This window comes from Ascaphus truei, chromosome 22 (assembly GCF_040206685.1).
Source record: "Ascaphus truei isolate aAscTru1 chromosome 22, aAscTru1.hap1, whole genome shotgun sequence".
Taxonomy (NCBI): Eukaryota; Metazoa; Chordata; class Amphibia; order Anura; family Ascaphidae; genus Ascaphus; species Ascaphus truei.
Genome location: NC_134504.1, coordinates 15454756 through 15472755, shown reverse-complemented (window position 1 = coordinate 15472755; position 18000 = coordinate 15454756). Strand labels below are relative to the sequence as shown.

The window sequence follows — 18000 nt, the reverse complement described above, 5'->3', positions numbered from 1 at the left end:
CCCCCGGTACTGAACGGGTCAGACCCCCCCCCCCCGGTACTGAACGGGTCAGACCCCCCCCCCCCGGTACTGAACGGGTCAGACCCCCCCCCCCCCCGGTACTGAACGGGTCAGACCCCCCCCCCCCGGTACTGAACGGGTCAGACCCCCCCGGTACTGAACGGGTCAGACCCCCCCCCCCGGTACTGAACGGGTCAGACCCCCCCCCCCGGTACTGAACGGGTCAGACCCCCCCCCCCGGTACTGAACGGGTCAGACCCCCCCCCCCGGTACTGAACGGGTCAGACCCCCCCCCCCGGTACTGAACGGGTCAGACCCCCCCCCCCCCGGTACTGAACGGGTCAGCCCCACAGCTCGGTAATGAAAGGCCGGATTATAATCTTGTGACTGCAGAGAAAGAATCGGCAGCGAGGGACGTGATTAAATGCGCGGCCCTAAAACCCCACGCAGGCTCTACGGGGGTGCAAGGGGGGCTTCATGGGGGGGGGGGGGGGGTTATTTAACCTCTTCAGTTCTGGAGACATTAATAATAAATAATAATAGTTATAACTATATTAATAATACAAAGAAAACATGAATGAATAATAATAAGATAGTCATTATAAGTTTTATTTATATATATATATATATATAGAGAGAGGGGGGAGTGTGCCCGCCGCGCGCCCCCGCGGTGTGTGTGTGCACTGTGTGCGCCCCCGCCGCCTGTGTGTGCACGCGCCGCGCGCCCCCCGCGCTCTCCTCCTCCCCGGGATGCCGCTGTGTCCGCTCCCCGCACTCTCCGCACTGTGACCCGCCCGCCGCGGGTGGCAGGATGTCTCGCGTGGAATACCTGGCTCCCTGGTGGGTGTACTGGCTGCACGGGTTCCCACACCTGCAGCTCTCCCTGCGGCCCGGGGGCAGCGACTTCAACCCCACGGACTCCGGCTACCGGCAGGTCAGTGCCCCCCGCGGGCTGTGTGCAGGGGGTGTGTAAGTGCCGCGGGCTTTGTGCAGGACGTGAGGGGGTCTGTCCTTAGCCTGGTAGTGGGCGCAGCTCTGTCTGTGGGACAAGGTGCAGCCTGTGGCTGTGAAGTTCTCCGTGTCAGTGGGTGCCTGTGATGCCCCCGTGTCAGTGGGTGCAGCCTGTGATGCCCCCGTGTCAGTGGGTGCCTGTGATGCCCCCGTGTCAGTGGGTGCCTGTTATGCCCCCGTGTCAGTGGGTGCAGCCTGTGATGCCCCCGTGTCAGTGGGTGCAGCCTGTGATGCCCCCGTGTCAGTGGGTGCAGCCTGTGATGCCCCCCGTGTCAGTGGGTGCAGCCTGTGATGCCCCCCCCGTGTCAGTGGGTGCAGCCTGTGATGCCCCCCGTGTCAGTGGGTGCCTGTGATGCCCCCCGTGTCAGTGGGTGCAGCCTGTGATGCCCCCGTGTCAGTGGGTGCCTGTGATGCCCCCGTGTCAGTGGGTGCCTGTTATGCCCCCGTGTCAGTGGGTGCAGCCTGTGATGCCCCCGTGTCAGTGGGTGCAGCCTGTGATGCCCCCGTGTCAGTGGGTGCAGCCTGTGATGCCCCCCGTGTCAGTGGGTGCAGCCTGTGATGCCCCCCCCGTGTCAGTGGGTGCAGCCTGTGATGCCCCCCGTGTCAGTGGGTGCCTGTGATGCCCCCCGTGTCAGTGGGTGCAGCCTGTGATGCCCCCCGTGTCAGTGGGTGCAGCCTGTGATGCCCCGTGTCAGTGGGTGCAGCCTGTGATGCCCCCCGTGTCAGTGGGTGCAGCCTGTGATGCCCCCCGTGTCAGTGGGTGCCTGTGATGCCCCCGTGTCAGTGGGTGCAGCCTGTGATGCCCCCGTGTCAGTGGGTGCCTGTGATGCCCCCGTGTCAGTGGGTGCCTGTTATGCCCCCGTGTCAGTGGGTGCAGCCTGTGATGCCCCCGTGTCAGTGGGTGCAGCCTGTGATGCCCCCGTGTCAGTGGGTGCAGCCTGTGATGCCCCCCGTGTCAGTGGGTGCAGCCTGTGATGCCCCCCCCGTGTCAGTGGGTGCAGCCTGTGATGCCCCCCGTGTCAGTGGGTGCCTGTGATGCCCCCCGTGTCAGTGGGTGCAGCCTGTGATGCCCCCCGTGTCAGTGGGTGCAGCCTGTGATGCCCCGTGTCAGTGGGTGCAGCCTGTGATGCCCCCCGTGTCAGTGGGTGCAGCCTGTGATGCCCCCCGTGTCAGTGGGTGCCTGTGATGCCCCCGTATCAGTGGGTGCCTGTGATGCCCCCGTGTCAGTGGGTGCAGCCTGTGATGCCCCCGTGTCAGTGGGTGCAGCCTGTGATGCCCCCGTGTCAGTGGGTGCAGCCTGTGATGCCCCCGTGTCAGTGGGTGCAGCCTGTGATGCCCCCGTGTCAGTGGGTGCAGCCTGTGATGCCCCCGTGTCAGTGGGTGCAGCCTGTGATGCCCCGTGTCAGTGGGTGCAGCCTGTGATGCCCCCGTGTCAGTGGGTGCAGCCTGTGATGCCCCCGTGTCAGTGGGTGCAGCCTGTGATGCCCCCTTGTCAGTGGGTGCAGCCTGTGATGCCCCCCGTGTCAGTGGGTGCAGCCTGTGATGCCCCCCGTGTCAGTGGGTGCAGCCTGTGATGCCCCCCCCGTGTCAGTGGGTGCAGCCTGTGATGCCCCCCGTGTCAGTGGGTGCCTGTGATGCCCCCGTGTCAGTGGGTGCAGCCTGTGATGCCCCCCGTGTCAGTGGGTGCAGCCTGTGATGCCCCGTGTCAGTGGGTGCAGCCTGTGATGCCCCCCGTGTCAGTGGGTGCAGCCTGTGATGCCCCCCGTGTCAGTGGGTGCAGCCTGTGATGCCCCCGTATCAGTGGGTGCCTGTGATGCCCCCGTGTCAGTGGGTGCCTGTGATGCCCCCGTGTCAGTGGGTGCCTGTGATGCCCCCGTGTCAGTGGGTGCCTGTGATGCCCCCGTGTCAGTGGGTGCCTGTGATGCCCCCGTGTCAGTGGGGCCTGTGAATGTCACATTTTAACTCCTGAGATTCTCTCTGTGGTTCTGTCCCACCATGATAACCCAACCTCCACAGTCCCCCACTCTCTACTTCCCCACTATCCCCCCTCTCTCTACTTCCCCACTATCCCCCCTCTCTCTACTTCCCCACTATCCCCCCTCTCTCTACTTCCCCACTATCCCCCCCTCTCTCTACTTCCCCACTATCCCCCCTCTCTCTACTTCCCCACTATCCCCCCTCTCTCTACTTCCCCACTATCCCCCCTCTCTCTACTTCCCCACTATCCCCCCTCTCTCTACTTCCCCACTATCCCCCCTCTCTCTACTTCCCCACTATCCCCCCTCTCTCTACTTCCCCACTATCCCCCCTCTCTCTACTTCCCCACTATCCCCCCTCTCTCTACTTCCCCACTATCCCCCCTCTCTCTACTTCCCCACTATCCCCCCTCTCTCTACTTCCCCACTATCCCCCCTCTCTCTATTTCCCCACTACCCGCCTCTCTACTTCCCCACTACCCCCCCTCTCTCTACTTCCCCACTACCCCCTCTCTCTACTTCCCCACTACCCCCCTCTCTCTACTTCCCCACTACCCCCCTCTCTCTACTTCCCCACTACCCCCCCTCTCTCTACTTCCCCACTACCCCCCTCTCTCTACTTCCCCACTACCCCCCCTCTCTCTACTTCCCCACTACCCCCTCTCTCTACTTCCCACTACCCCCCCTCTCTCTACTTCCCCACTACCCCCTCTCTCTACTTCCCCACTACCCCCCTCTCTCTACTTCCCCACTACCCCCCTCTCTCTACTTCCCCACTACCTCCCTCTCTCTACTTCCCCACTACCCCCCTCTCTCTACTTCCCCACTACCCCCTCTCTCTACTTCCCCACTATCCCCCCTCTCTCTACTTCCCCACTATCCCCCCTCTCTCTACTTCCCCACTATCCCCCCTCTCTCTACTTCCCCACTATCCCCCCTCTCTCTACTTCCCCACTATCCCCCCTCTCTCTACTTCCCCACTATCCCCCTCTCTCTACTTCCCACTATCCCCCTCTTTCTACTTCCCACTATCCCCACTCTCTCTACTTCCCCACTATCCCCCCTCTCTCTACTTCCCCACATCCCCCCTCTCTCTACTTCCCCACTGCCCCCCTCTCTCTACTTCCCCACTACCCCCCTCTCTCTACTTCCCCACTACCCCCCTCTCTCTACTTCCCCACTATCCCCCTCTCTCTACTTCCCCACTACCCCCCTCTCTCTACTTCCCCACTATCCCCCTCTCTCTACTTCCCCACTATCCCCCTCTCTCTACTTCCCCACTATCCCCTGCTTGCTTGACTCTTTCCTCTCTCTTTCTTCTCTGCTCTCTCTCTCCCTCCCTTTGCCTCACTTTACACCCCCCTCTCTCTCCTTATCTTTCTCCCCTCTCCCTTTGTCTCACTTTACACCCCTCTCTCTCCTTATCTTTCTCCCCTCTCCCTTTGTCTCACTTTACACCCCTCTCTCTCCTTATCTTTCTCCCCTCTCCCTCATAGTATTCCCCTCCCATGTACACAGTGAGTTACAGATGACTCCAGCTGTTGCTGGTGACCCCTGTGAGACTCGGCCTGCAGGGGTCTCCTGCTGCCTTTTATTTCCATCCCCCCTCTCATTGACAATCAGATGTTGGGTTTGCGACACAATGAAAGCGCTCGGACATTCGCCACACAGTGTGCGTGATTACACGTCTAATTAAACATCCTTTTAAGTTGGGATCCAAAAGACAATTCAATACAAAGTGTGACGTTTTCATGCGGGGGCTACACAAGACCCCATATCTAAATTAGGAAATCGCGCTGCATTATTTCCAAAGTGACAGAGATCCTTAGAACTGGCGGCCATATTTAAAAGGCCCTGCATAAAATAACGTTGACATCATCATGCACATTGCCGTGAAGTTTGTGATTAGGATGAAATGGAAAAAAAAAAGTGGAAAGTGCTTTGAAAAAAGAACAAAACGCCAACAAAGTGTGTTACCCGGGACTTGGCACTTTAAAGGGTTTCACCCCCAGATAAGAATAAGACATTTGCACAAGGTGGGTGGGGGGTGAAAATACGAAGCATTGAATGAAACGTATGGAGAAGTGGCTCAATGAGTAAAGACACTGACTTACACTCAAGCAGGGGAGCCTGGTTCAATTCCTTGCGAACTTGAGTCTCTTTATCTCCCTGTGCCTCTGGCACCAAACACATAGATTGTAAGCTCTGCGGGGCAGGGGCTGGGTCTGTAACCTTCCTATGTGCTGCGTACTATGCTGTAACTGTAACGCGCTGTGTGTCCCATTGGGAGAAAAGCACTACATGCAATAAAGTTATTATATCCCGGAATAATATGTTGCATGTCTGCTCCCCGAATCCTCCCGTTGGCAACCCCCCAAATCCCCCCACCTGTCCTGAAGCTGGGACTGATTGAACCACCTGTGGTTCAATTACTATGTAACTGTGCTGAAGCAGGGATATCCTGAAATCCTGACCTGTTGGTGGCCATTGAGGACTGGAGTTACCCCCCCCCCCCCTGGTGGTAACAGCAGCATACGGTACAAGTGGTTGTGTTGAGCCCGGGGGCGGGGGGAGGGGGACACTCGTCTCTTGAGCCACGCTCTGTGCGCCGTGTCGGGAAAAGGTTTATTTCCCGGTAAAGGTGACGTCCTTTTCAAACACATTGCTTATTCTTTCCCCGCTCCCCTCCCCCCCCCCCCAAAAAAAAGTTATGAAGTTTAGCTTTTCATATAATAAAAGAAAACCCTGGCGATGCCGAATACAACCAACACACTGATCACCGCGCTGCGGCCCTGCTGGCCCTGAGCGCGGTGACGTTACCAACGATCCAAGCGCGAGCACAGGCTGTCCTGCAGAATTTTGCGAGCGGGGGCGTGGATCGGGTCTGTGCGCGTCTGTGCGCGTCTGTGCGCATTGACTGCTGCTGAGCGCGCTTCAAAATCAATTTCCTTTGTCTCCCCAAGCGCCGAGCTTGGGAGAGCGCACGTGCCCGAGCGCGCCGCTTGGCCGCGCAGATTCACATTCATTGAAGTAAACGCGCCAAGCGCGCGCAGCGTGGACGCAGCCTGTGTATGGTGACCTGTAGGTTTCTCGTAGAGTCGGTTCTTGAGCTCGCAACCCAATGCTTTTGAATAATATGCTGCGTCTCTGGCAGTGAGAGGGTTAATAGGTGAATGGGCGCTGCACTTAACGCGGGTTTAAAAACCCTGTAAAATGCAAAATTAATCTCACCGGGGAAAGGTTAAAGCGGATTATTAAAAGGTCACGTGTCCAAAAAATGTATTTGTAAAGCAGCGGTGGGGACGCACGGCTTTAATTTTTCACCACCGTTCTTACACAGGCAGCGCCGGACTAATACACAGGCAGCGCCGGACTAATACACAGGCAGCGCCGGACTAATACACAGGCAGCGCCGGACTAATACACAGGCAGCGCCGGACTAATACACAGGCAGCGCCGGACTAATACACAGGCAGCGCCGGACTAATGCACAGGCAGCGCCGGACTAATGCACAGGCGCCGGACTAATACACAGGCGGCGCCGGACTAATACACAGGCGGCCCTCTCAGCTCTGGTAATGGGTCCTAATGTGCAAGTAAAGATTCCTTGTACGGAAAGTATTGGGTATAATGCTTTTACCAGCCCCCCTCCCCGCCGTGTCCATGAGATTTTGGAGAGCTTTTAATGAGCTGGAGGAGTGTGTGACTGTGTGTGTGTGTGACTGTGTGTGTGTGTGTGACTGTGTGTGTGTGTGTGTGTGTGTGTGTGTGTGACTGTGTGACTGTGTGACTGTGTGACTGTGTGTGTGTGTGTGTGTGTGTCTCTGTGTGTGTGTGTGTGTGTGTGTGTGTGTGTGTGTGTGTGTGTGTGTGTGTGTGTGTGTGTGTGTGTGTGACTCTGTGCATCTAGATCAGGGGCGGCCAACTCCAGTCCTCAAGGGCCACCAACTGTTTAGGTTTTAATTATATCCCTGCTTCAGCACAGGTGGCTCAGTCTTCGAGCCACCTGTGCTGAAGCAAGGATATCCTTAAAACCTGAACAGTTGGTGGCCCTTGAGGACTGGAGTTGGCCGCCCCTGATCTAGATGCTTTCGCAAGTTGGCGCTCGTTTCTAAACAGCATCGGCAGACCTGGGATGCTTTGTGTAGCTCCTGAAGGTCATCTCAAGGTTTGATGTGGTCCACCGAGGGAAGGAAGCCACCAGAGGTCCTGACATTTGATGGACCGTTGCCCACACAACGTAGCAAGGCAGAGACGGCCACTGAGCCATATCCAGAAAGTCACAAGGTCATATGGAGAACCGAAAGCATGGTGGGATGAACCCAGCAGAAATGAGGAGGCGGTTGGACCACTTCATATTTCATTGGTTGGTTCTCACCTACTGTCCAGTCGTGGAGGCCCCATCTACAGAGAGACGCAGCACGGGAAGAGGTGGACGATAGCCGGGCAATGGGGACAGCGCAGAGAGTACACAAGCAGCTTGGGAAAGACTTCGATGTGTCCATATCAGAATAAACAATGTTCACACAAACCGCCTGGAAGGGAAGGATTTTACAGACAAGAGATGGACATGGAGCTACGAGGGGGTGGGGGAGAAACTCATTTGGAAAAAAGTTAGTAGATGCATTTAACAGCTTCCCAGCAGAGGTAGTGAAGACCAATACATTCAGTAAAGTTCATTCCTGGTGCTTGGGATAGAGGGAGAGTACCGTTGATGGTTCATCGGTGCTATTTACGATTCTCTGGCTTCAGGAAGGAGAGTTTTCCCATTGCCCCCTGTGGGACGGGTCACGTCCGTACGGGTTCAGCTTCCCCTTTTTTCCCCCCGTGCGTTGGCGAGTGAGCAAAACGGCCCATAACAGGAAGCGGAGAAGGAAGAAATAAGAAGCGAAACAAACATTCCAGCCGGGCCAGGAGCAGATAACCACATGAGCCAAGTAATCATCGAACGATGACCCTTTTCCCCCAGCCTGGGGCTTTTCTGGGAGGCCTATACTGCACCTCTCCTAATACTGGAGACAGGGACTGGGCAAATCCCTGTGCTGTGCTCTCCTGTACTGTTAGACAGGCTACTGGGTTTGCAGGACCATCTGGTCTGACCCAGTATTGGCAGTTGTGTGCTCATGGAGCGTGTTGAGACACTGCAGGACTTGGGTTACCGTCCAATCGTTGCATCTTTTGGATAGTTCTCTCTGGAACTACTGGAAATATGGAAATATATACTGGAAATATGGAGATATATACTGGAAATATGGAAATATATACTGGAAATATGGAGATATATACTGGAAATATGGAAATATATACTGGAAATATGTCAAGTCCTTTTTTTTCCCCACTGGAAAGAGTAGTGGATGCACAGGACCGCCTCCCAGCTGAGCGACCGATACCACAGGAATTCATTTTTTTCTGTATGCAAGTAAAATAAACCCGGAGGGGCTAGCAAATACATGTCGTTGGTTGAGCCACCTGTGCTGAAGCAGGGATATCCCCATCATCGGGCCTGTTGGTGGCCTTTTAGGGCTGGAGTTGTCCCGTCCTGCTCTAGAGGTTGTAAAGTGGCTGGGTGTAGTGCAGATTTAGTAGCGGTATCGGTCCTGGGGTTTGAGCGCGTGATGACTTTTAACAGGAGTCTTAATAAATGCAGTTTACAGCTGTGGAGACGCGTCGCAAAGATAAAGCGGCCAAGAAGAAGAGAGTTGTGAGTTATGGGTTCTGGCGCATCATCTATTTAGTTCAATCGCACATTATCTCTTACTGTGCATGCAATGCCTTGTATATAATGTATAACCCTGCTCACTTAATGTAATCATGTATTATTTGTCATCATAACTCTATGCCCAGGACATACCTGAAAACGAGAGGTAACTCTTAATGTGTGCCTGGTAACACATTTTATAAATAAAAATAAACATTGTATACTGTATCTATATTAGACACAGCCTTGTTTTAACGCGTTGCCCTGCAGCCGTAGGATCGGTATTACAGGGTCCCGGGAAGTTTGAGCAGCTCTCTCTCTCTCTCTGTCCGTCGCTTCACAGCCATGGGGGGTTCTGGGATGGAACGAGACTCAGGATGGATTCTTTATTAGGAACAGAGGGAGGAGGAAGTGTCTTGGGGCAGGAAACGGGGAGGAGAAAGGGGGGCCTGGGAATTCTTCCAAAACATAAAGGCCCTATATGTGTCACCCCCCTCCCCCCCCCCCCACTCCCACAGACATCACACGGTCTGGATATTTCATGTCACGAGGGGGGGGGGGGGAAGGGGAAGATCGAGGTCACAGGACCAGAGCCTCACATAGAAGCAACACAAATCCCAAAACATGTGCAGCTGATAGCATGCACAGTGCAAACGGTTACAGCTGCAATCCCACATCGGCCACCAGTGGTGGTTCTTAAGGGCGGCAGAATGGGGAAGAGTTTGTCAATCAAGGGTTTTCTTTCCCCTTATTTCCCCCCCCCCCCCCCATCCTTATCAGAAAGCCAATAAAGATAAGAGGAGGGGGAGAGAGGGGGGACTTTCACACGGTGACATCACACGGTGACATCACACGGTGACATCACACTAAAGGAAGCAGCCAGAGGAAATCAAACCCTTCCCGTCTCACTTTAATAACTACATTAAATAGAAGTGTCGGCTTTGTGTAAAAAGGCCTCAGTTACCCAGGCGAGACCCCTTAAACAGGTCGCAGGGGTTAGTTCACTTTGGTCTTAGAAGGGACTGCTCCTTTTTAAAAGGACAGTCTCGACTTCTAAAGGTAATAATAACTTTGTTTCACAGAGCGCTTTTCTCCCAATGGGACACAAAGCGCGTCACAATGGCAGCACAGCGCGCGGCACATAGGAATGTTAGACACCGCCCCTGCCCCGCAGAGCTTACACTCTATGATTTTGGTGCCTGAGGCACAGGGAGATAGTGACCTTACCCAAGGTCACAAGGAGCCGACACCGGGAATTAAACCAGGCTCCCCTGCGTCACACTCCGTCATCGTTCACTGTCTGTGTCTTTACTTTCTAATACACCCACTAAATCACCAGGTAACAAAGCCATTGTTTCTTAGGCCGCCATTATAGCGACGGCGTGCGCGGAGCGAACAACAAACCTCGCTATGAGACCGCCCCAAAGCGCGCGACTTTGCGCACGATTCAGGAGAAGACAACATATTTTGTCTTTGCCGCTCGCCGGCCAGGTCACGCGCAGCGGTTCTGCCCATGAGGGCACATACTACCCACCTGCCGCACATTCAATCCCCCCCCACTAATGTGTCCGGTTCCGTGGGCCTGCGTCCTCGGAAATAAATCGGTTTCGGTGGTAGGATGTGCACAGTTCGTGACACAGAATGTGCTGCATTATAGAGCCACACTGAGTGCAATTACTAAATCGGTTTGAAAACATTAGTACTTGCTCTTAGGCAAGGGTCGGGCAACCTCAGTCCTCAAGGGCCAACAACAGGCCAGGTTTTCAAGATATCCCAGCTTCAGTGAGCCACCTGTGCTGAAGCAGGGGCTGATTGAGCCACCCGTGCAGAAGCTGGGACTGATTGAGCCACCTGTGCTGAAGCTGGGATATCATGAAAACCTGACCTGTTGGGGAGGGGGGGGGGGACTGGAGTGTGGTAGTGGGTAAGAATGTATCACTGAGCACCTCTCTCTCTCCCCCCCCCCCCCAGACCTTGCTGTTCCTGGCTCTGGTCGTTGCTCTGGCTGCCGCCCTCAATCTGCTCGTCCTCACCGTGTACCTGGTCTGCTTCTGCTGCTGCAGAAAGAGGAGGAGACGGACACCAAGAAGCCCTCCACCTGCTGCATCACCTGGACAGCGGCCGTGTCTGGCCTCCTCTGCTGGTGAGAGGGGGGGGCATCTTCTATACCTTATCCTTCACCTGGTCCCACGCTACCTCTCAGGGGTGGGGCAACTCCAGCCCTCAAGGGCCACCAAACAGGTCAGGTTTTTGGGATATCCCAGCTTCAGCACAGGTGGTTCAATCAGTGGCCGAGTCAAAGACTGAGCCACTGATTGAGCCACCTGCGCTGAAGCAGGGATATCCTGAAGACCTGTCGTGGCCCTTGAAGGCTGGAGCGGGGTGCCTCTGCTCTAGACTAGAGTGCAAGGTCTTTTTTTGGGTTGGGGATTGCTTTTTTGTGATACACTTATCGCAGACTTGCCAGTGCACTCCAGGTCACATTGTGGTGATGATCCAGTCCTGGTTGTGTATTCCCATCTGCTGGTCTGTTAGCCACTTTGGTATCATGGCACAGGATCTGAATCAAGACTGGACCGGGGGGTGTTCGTTGCATGTATGGCTTATCCCCATGATGTATTATCTCTTCCTGTACTGTGTGTTCTCTTGTATATTATTTCTGGGGGTGATGTTTAGTTTGGTAGGTGCTATGTAAAAAAAAAAAAAAATTATACCCAATATTAGCAGCGTTGCGTGTTAACCAATCAGAACGCATCATTCTACAGTACAGCCTGCCTCCTTCCCTGTTTTACATGACGCTGCAACTCCAACTATGATCTCCCACTTCAAAGACGTGTTCCCCCCCCTGCCAGAGGGAATTGCAGAGCAGCGATTCCAAGATACTTCTCCTTTTCCCCCTAAAATCATTCACCCAACCCCCTCCGCCCCCCCCTCCCCGGCTCAGCGGGGATTTCCACGCCGGCCTGGGCGCCCGAATCACTTTGATTAGATTGCGCTCTCTCCGAAGGCTTAACGTGGGGATTGTGTTTTTAAATCCCTCCCAGCCGTGAAGCGCTGATCTCCGCGCTGGGGTTAGGAGTTACAGGGGGACAATGTGACAGTCCAGCATCGCAATAACCGTTCACGTCCCTGTTACCTGCCTGGAAACGTAACATGCTACAGAATGGATCGGTGACGAGTATGACTATGCAACCATCCCAAACTATTGGGTTTAGATGACATAGGACAAAAAAGAAAAGAAGTGCGCTCAGGACCGTGACAATAGTGATGAGTATTAATTATACCAATAAAGTGAATTAACACAATGTGATTATTCAAAACAATATTGAAAGGGCTGTGTTTAACCAAAATAATTAAACCTGTTACTAGGTATAGAATGGAGGTATGCCGCCGTATTCTGTGGACTGGCTACACAAACCACACGTGCTAAATGAAAACAAAAAGAAAAAACAAGCGCAAAACCTCGTAGTGTAGTATTAAAATAATAATATATATTGTTGAACAGCAGGTGAGTAATACACGTACATCAATTCAATGATTAGAAAGCATGGCATGTTATGGACATGTTACCAGACTGCTACCGCAACAGCACACGACCATCCGATCGATCGAGGGAGTGATCCTTCTCTCTCACACGAATTCGTCTCTGCCAGTGTAGGAAGTCTCTGCCAGTGTAGGAAGTCTCTGCCAGTGTAGGAAGTCTCTTGCCAGTGTAGGAAGTCTCTGCCAGTCTAGGGAGTCTCTGCCAGTGTAGGGAGTCTCTGCCAGTGTAGGAAGTCTCTGCCAGTGTTGGAAGTCTCTGCCAGTGTAGAAGTCTCTGCCAGTGTAGGAGTCTCTGCCAGTGTAGGAAGTCTCTGCCAGTGTAGGGAAGTCTCTGCCAGTGTAGGAAGTCTCTGCCCGTGTAGGGAGTCTCTGCCCGTGTAGGGAGTCTCTGCCCGTGTAGGGAGTCTCTGCCCGTGTAGGGAGTCTCTGCCCGTGTAGGAAGTCTCTGCCCGTGTAGAAGTCTCTGCCCGTGTAGGAAGTCTCTGCCAGTGTAGGAAGTCTCTGCCCGTGTAGGGAGTCTCTGCAGTGTAGGAAGTCTCTGCCAGTGTAGGAAGTCTCTGCCAGTGTAGGAAGTCGCGGTCTGCAGGTAAGGTGTTGGCTTCAGTCTCAGAGCGCTCTCTCCCTCACTGGATGTGTAGTACCGGTAGCAGCCGCCACTGATGACGTCACCAGAGTTCCGGTGCAAGTATGACCGGAAAGGACTAGATGGATATTGTCCGTGAGGGGTTTACCTCTTGCATAGACTTCAATGTCCATAGAGAGTAACAATAAGAGTGACACTGGAACGCGCCTTCCAACGCGTTTCGTCATAGAATGACTTCGGCAGGGAATATCTGGGGATAGAACAGGTGAGCCGAGGGGCCCCCGGGCTGAGTGCGAGCCGAGGGGGCCCCCGGGCTGAGGGCGAGCGAGGGGCCCCCGGGCTGAGGGCGAGCCGAGGGGCCCCCGGGCTGAGGGCGAGCCGAGGGGCCCCCGGGCTGAGGGCGAGCCGAGGGGCCCCCGGGCTGAGGGCGAGCCGAGGGGCCCCCGGGCTGAGGGCGAGCCGAGGGGCCCCCGGGCTGAGGGCCGAGCCGAGGGGCCCCCGGGCTGAGGGCGAGCCGAGGAGGGCCCCCGGGCTGAGGGCGAGCCGAGGGGCCCCCGGGCTGAGGGCGAGCCGAGGGGCCCCCGGGCTGATGGGCGAGCCGAGGGGCCCCCGGGCTGAGGGCGAGCCCGAGGGGCCCCCGGGCTGAGGGCGAGCCGAGGGGCCCCCGGGCTGAGGGCGAGCCGAGGGGGCCCCCGGGCTGAGGGCGAGCCGAGGGGCCCCCGGGCTGAGGGCGAGCCGAGGGGCCCCCGGGCTGAGGGCGAGCCGAGGGGCCCCGGGCTGAGGGGCGAGCCGAGGGGCCCCCGGGCTGAGGGCGAGCCGAGGGGCCCCCGGGCTGAGGGCGAGCCGAGGGGCCCCCGGGCTGAGGTGCGAGCCGAGGGGCCCCCGGGCTGAGGGCGAGCCGAGGGGCCCCCGGGCTGAGGGCGAGCCGAGGGGCCCCCGGCTGAGGGCGAGCCGAGGGGCCCCCGGGCTGAGGGCGAGCCGAGGGGCCCCCGGGCTGAGGGCGAGCCGAGGGGCCCCCGGGCTGAGGGCGAGCCGAGGGGCCCCCGGGCTGAGGGCGTGCCGAGGGGCCCCCGGGCTGAGGGCGAGCCGAGGGGGCCCCCGGGCTGAGGGCGAGCCGAGGGGCCCCCGGGCTGAGGGCGAGCCGAGAGGGCCCCCGAGCTGAGTGCGAGCCGAGGGGGCCCCCGGGCTGAGGGCGAGCCAGGGGGCCCCCGGGCTGAGTGCGAGCCGAGGGGCCCCTGGGCTGAGGGCGAGCCGAGGGGCCCCCGGGCTGAGGGCGAGCCGAGGGGCCCCCGGGCTGAGGGCGAGCCGAGGGGCCCCCGGGCTGAGGGCGAGCCGAGGGGCCCCCGGGTTGAGGCGAGCCGAGGGGCCCCCGGGCTGAGGGCGAGCCGAGGGGCCCCCGGGCTGAGGGCGCGCCGCCGGGCTGGGTGCGAGCTGACGAGCCCAGATGAGTGTGAGTGGAAGTGGGGAGGGGGCTTTCTCCGAGCCTGGCATCGTGCTGTCAGAGATCCTGTTATGCAACAAAACCTCCGGGCGGTTTTTAACAGCGCAGCCTGAAAATAGCATCACGCGTTAGCGCTCCTTCCCACGGGAGACTCGCTGCGGACTGTTAATTATTCAGGCAGCGCAGGAGCGGACAGCAAGGTGCGGAGCGCCAAGAACAGGCGCGAGAGAGCGGTATACAGTATAAACCAGGCTCTCCTCAAAGTACAAGAGGGAAGCATATTCAGAGAGAGAGAAGAGCTAGAACAGGAGGGTGGGAGGCTCAGGAAAAGTGAGGGGTGTACTTCTTCACAGAGGGGGTGGTAGATGTGTGGAATCGCCTCCCAGCAGAGGTGGTCGGGGCTAAGAAGGGAATTACAAAATATTTCCTTCGGCTCCTGAAATAGGAAAGAAAGGAAAGGATCAACCGGATGTGGGGCTTTACTGCAGGGGGGAGGCAGCGCCGAGGGCTTCTTACCTCCGTCACAGGCTCTGTATCTATCAGAGACGCACCGCGCACACAGACACACTCACACACAGAGGACACTCGCGCACACACACAGACTCGCACACACACACTCACACACAGAGACACTCGCGCACACACAGACACACTCACACACAGAGGACACTCGCGCACACACACAGACACACTCACACACAGAGACACTCGCGCACACACACAGAGACTCGCACACACACACAGAGACACGCGCACACAGACACACTCACACACAGAGACACTCGCGCACACACACAGAGACTCGCACGCACACACAGAGACACTCACGCACACACACACACACACAGAAACACTCGCACACACGGACACTCGCACACACACACACACACACACACAGAGACACTCGCACACACACACACACACACACACAGAGACACTCGCACACACAGAGACACTCGCGCACACAGAGACACTCGCGCACCACAGAGACACTCGCGCACACAGAGACACTCGCGCACACACACACACAGAGACACTCGCACACACGCACACACACACACACACACACACAGAGACACTTGCACACACACACACAGACACAGAGACACTCGCACACACACACACAGAGACACTCGCACACACACACACAGAGATACTCGCACACACACACAGACACTCGCACACACACACACACACACACAGAGACACTCACACACACACACACACACACACACACACAGAGACATTCGCACACACACACACACACACACACACACACAGAGACACTCGCACACACACACACAGAGATACTCGCACACACACACACACACACACACACACAGAGATACTCGCGCACAACACACACACACACACACACAGATACTCGCACACACACACAGAGACACTCGCGCACACGGACACTCGCACACACACAGAGACACTCGCGCACACACACACACACAGAGACACTCGCACACACACACAGAGACACTCGCGCACACACACACACACACACAGAGACACTCGCACACCCACACAGAGACACTCGCACACACGCACACCCACACAGAGACACTCGCACACACACACACACACACACAGAGACTCGCACACACACACACACACACACACAGAGACACTCGCACACCCACACAGAGACACTCGCACACACACACACACACACAGAGACACTCGCGCACACACACACACACACAGAGACACTCGCACACACAGAGACACTCGCACACACACACACATAGAGACACTCGCACACACCGGTCCTGGGACAGCAGTGGGAACCCTTAGCAGATTCCCAAAATATCCCCACTTCCCACACGAGTCTAGTCCCAGCTGCCCCGACAGCCCTGCCTGCCCTCGGCCGGCACTGTCGGGCAGTAAGGCACTCTGGCAGCGTGTAACGTGGCTCCGAGCATCGCCGGATATGTCCGTGGCAGTCACTCCCGCCGGCCCCCTCCTCATTTGCAGCGAAGAGATAGTTATAGCGTCTTTTCCTCACGGCTCAAAAGGACCTGGAGCTGTAATATGGATAACCCAACCCCCAGTGCTGCAGAAGTCTGGGGGGGGGGGGTTACAAAAATGGCAGCTCCCATTTACACTCTGTCTCTCCGATTTGGAGTCAGTCCAACTGGTTTAATATGCATCGTTTTCCATGGAAGCCCCAGTTATTTGTCCAGTCGCCCCCGATCTGACTGCTTTCGGTCCTTGGGGGTTACCCAAGTTACTGTCCTGTCCGCTGTCTGACTTGTATAAGTTTTAACCCTTCAATAGAAAGAAGGGAGTAAAACCAACATATTACAAATTCTGCATTTAAATAAGTAGATTTATTCCGTGGCCTGGTGATGTCATTGTTCTGTTTTGCATATGACTGCCGAGTAGCTTGTTGTGCCATACAAGTAAGCGCGTTTTATTCCTGTGTTTTGCCTCGTCTTTTTCCAGTGCCGCGGTTGGCGTCGGTTTCTATGGAAACAGCGAAACCAACGATGGCGTTTACCAGCTGACCTACTCCCTGGATAATGCCAACCACACACTGGGCCGGTATAGATGCCCTGGTGAGGACACGGTAACCCCTTGGGGGTATTTAGAAATACTTACACTTGTCTCATTTTGTTGAAGGTCCCAATACCTTGTTAGTTTCCTTTGGTGATAGGTGGGACAGTCTCTATAAGTACCCCTAATGTCTGTGCAGCCACCCCGCAGTATTAAGTATGGGCTGTGACTAATAGAGAGGCAGAGTGCATTCGGGACCTCAGGGGTGTCTTATTCACAGCTATCTGTGCTAGACACAGAGGAGAGGGAGATAGAGTCAGGAGGGAGAGGGAGAGAGAGCCGAGAGGGAGAGAGAGCCGAGAGGGAGAGAGAGCCAGGAGGGAGAGGGAGAGAGAGCCAGGAGGGAGAGGGAGAGAGAGCCAGGAGGGAGAGGGAGAGAGAGCCAGGAGGGAGGAGAGGGAGGCAGGAAAATCAGGAGGGAGGAGAGGGAGGCAGGAGGGGGGAGAGGGAGGGAGGCAGGAGGGAGGAGAGGGAGAGAGAACCAGGAGGGAGAGGGAGGCAGGAAAGAATCAGGAGGAGGAGGGAGAGAGAATCGGGAGAGGGAGGAGAGAATCGGGAGAGGGAGAGAGAATCGGGAGAGGGAGAGAGAATCGGGAGAGGGAGAGAGAATCGGGAGAGGGAGAGAGAATCGGGAGAGGGAGAGAGAATCGGGAGAGGAGAGAGAATCGGGAGAGGGAGAGAGAATCGGAGAGGAGAGAGAATCGGGAGAGGGAGAGAGGAGAGGGGAGAGAGGAGAGGGGAGAGAGGAGAGGGAGAGAGGAGAGGGAGAGAGGAGAGGGAGAGAGGAGAGGGAGAGGGAGAGAGGAGAGGGGAGAGAGGGAGAGGAGAGGGAGAGAGGAGAGGAGAGAGGAGAGGGAGAGAGGAGAGGGAGAGAGGAGAGGGAGAGAGGAGAGGGAGAGAGGAGAGGGAGAGAGAACCGGGAGGGAGGGAGAGAGAACCGGGAGGGAGGAGAGAGAACCGGGAGGGAGAGAACCAGGAGAGGGAGGCAGGAGAGGGCGTACCAGGACAGGAAGGGAGGAGAGAAAGGGAACACAAGGAGGGGGAGTTGGGAGAGGGAGGCAGGAGAAAGGAGGGGGGAGGAAGAAGAGGGTAACGAGAGAGAACACCAGGAAAGGGGGGGGGAGGGGCGGGGGAGGATAGAGAGAACACCAGGAAAGGGGGGGGGGGGGGGAAGGAGAGA

At 56.7% G+C, this 18000-nt stretch overlaps 1 protein-coding gene across 1 annotated transcript in view; it reads left to right on the top strand.

Annotated features, from left to right (window-relative positions):
* The first annotated feature begins 697 nt into the window (after positions 1 to 697).
* Positions 698 to 18000, top strand: part of TTYH2 (tweety family member 2) — a 49821-nt gene continuing 32518 nt past the window's right edge. The window contains 5 exon segments of the mRNA XM_075579824.1: positions 698 to 934; positions 10657 to 10744; positions 10747 to 10828; positions 16710 to 16803; positions 16805 to 16822. Of these exon segments, the coding sequence (XP_075435939.1) occupies positions 812 to 934; positions 10657 to 10744; positions 10747 to 10828; positions 16710 to 16803; positions 16805 to 16822 (405 nt within the window). The 5' untranslated portion in view covers positions 698 to 811.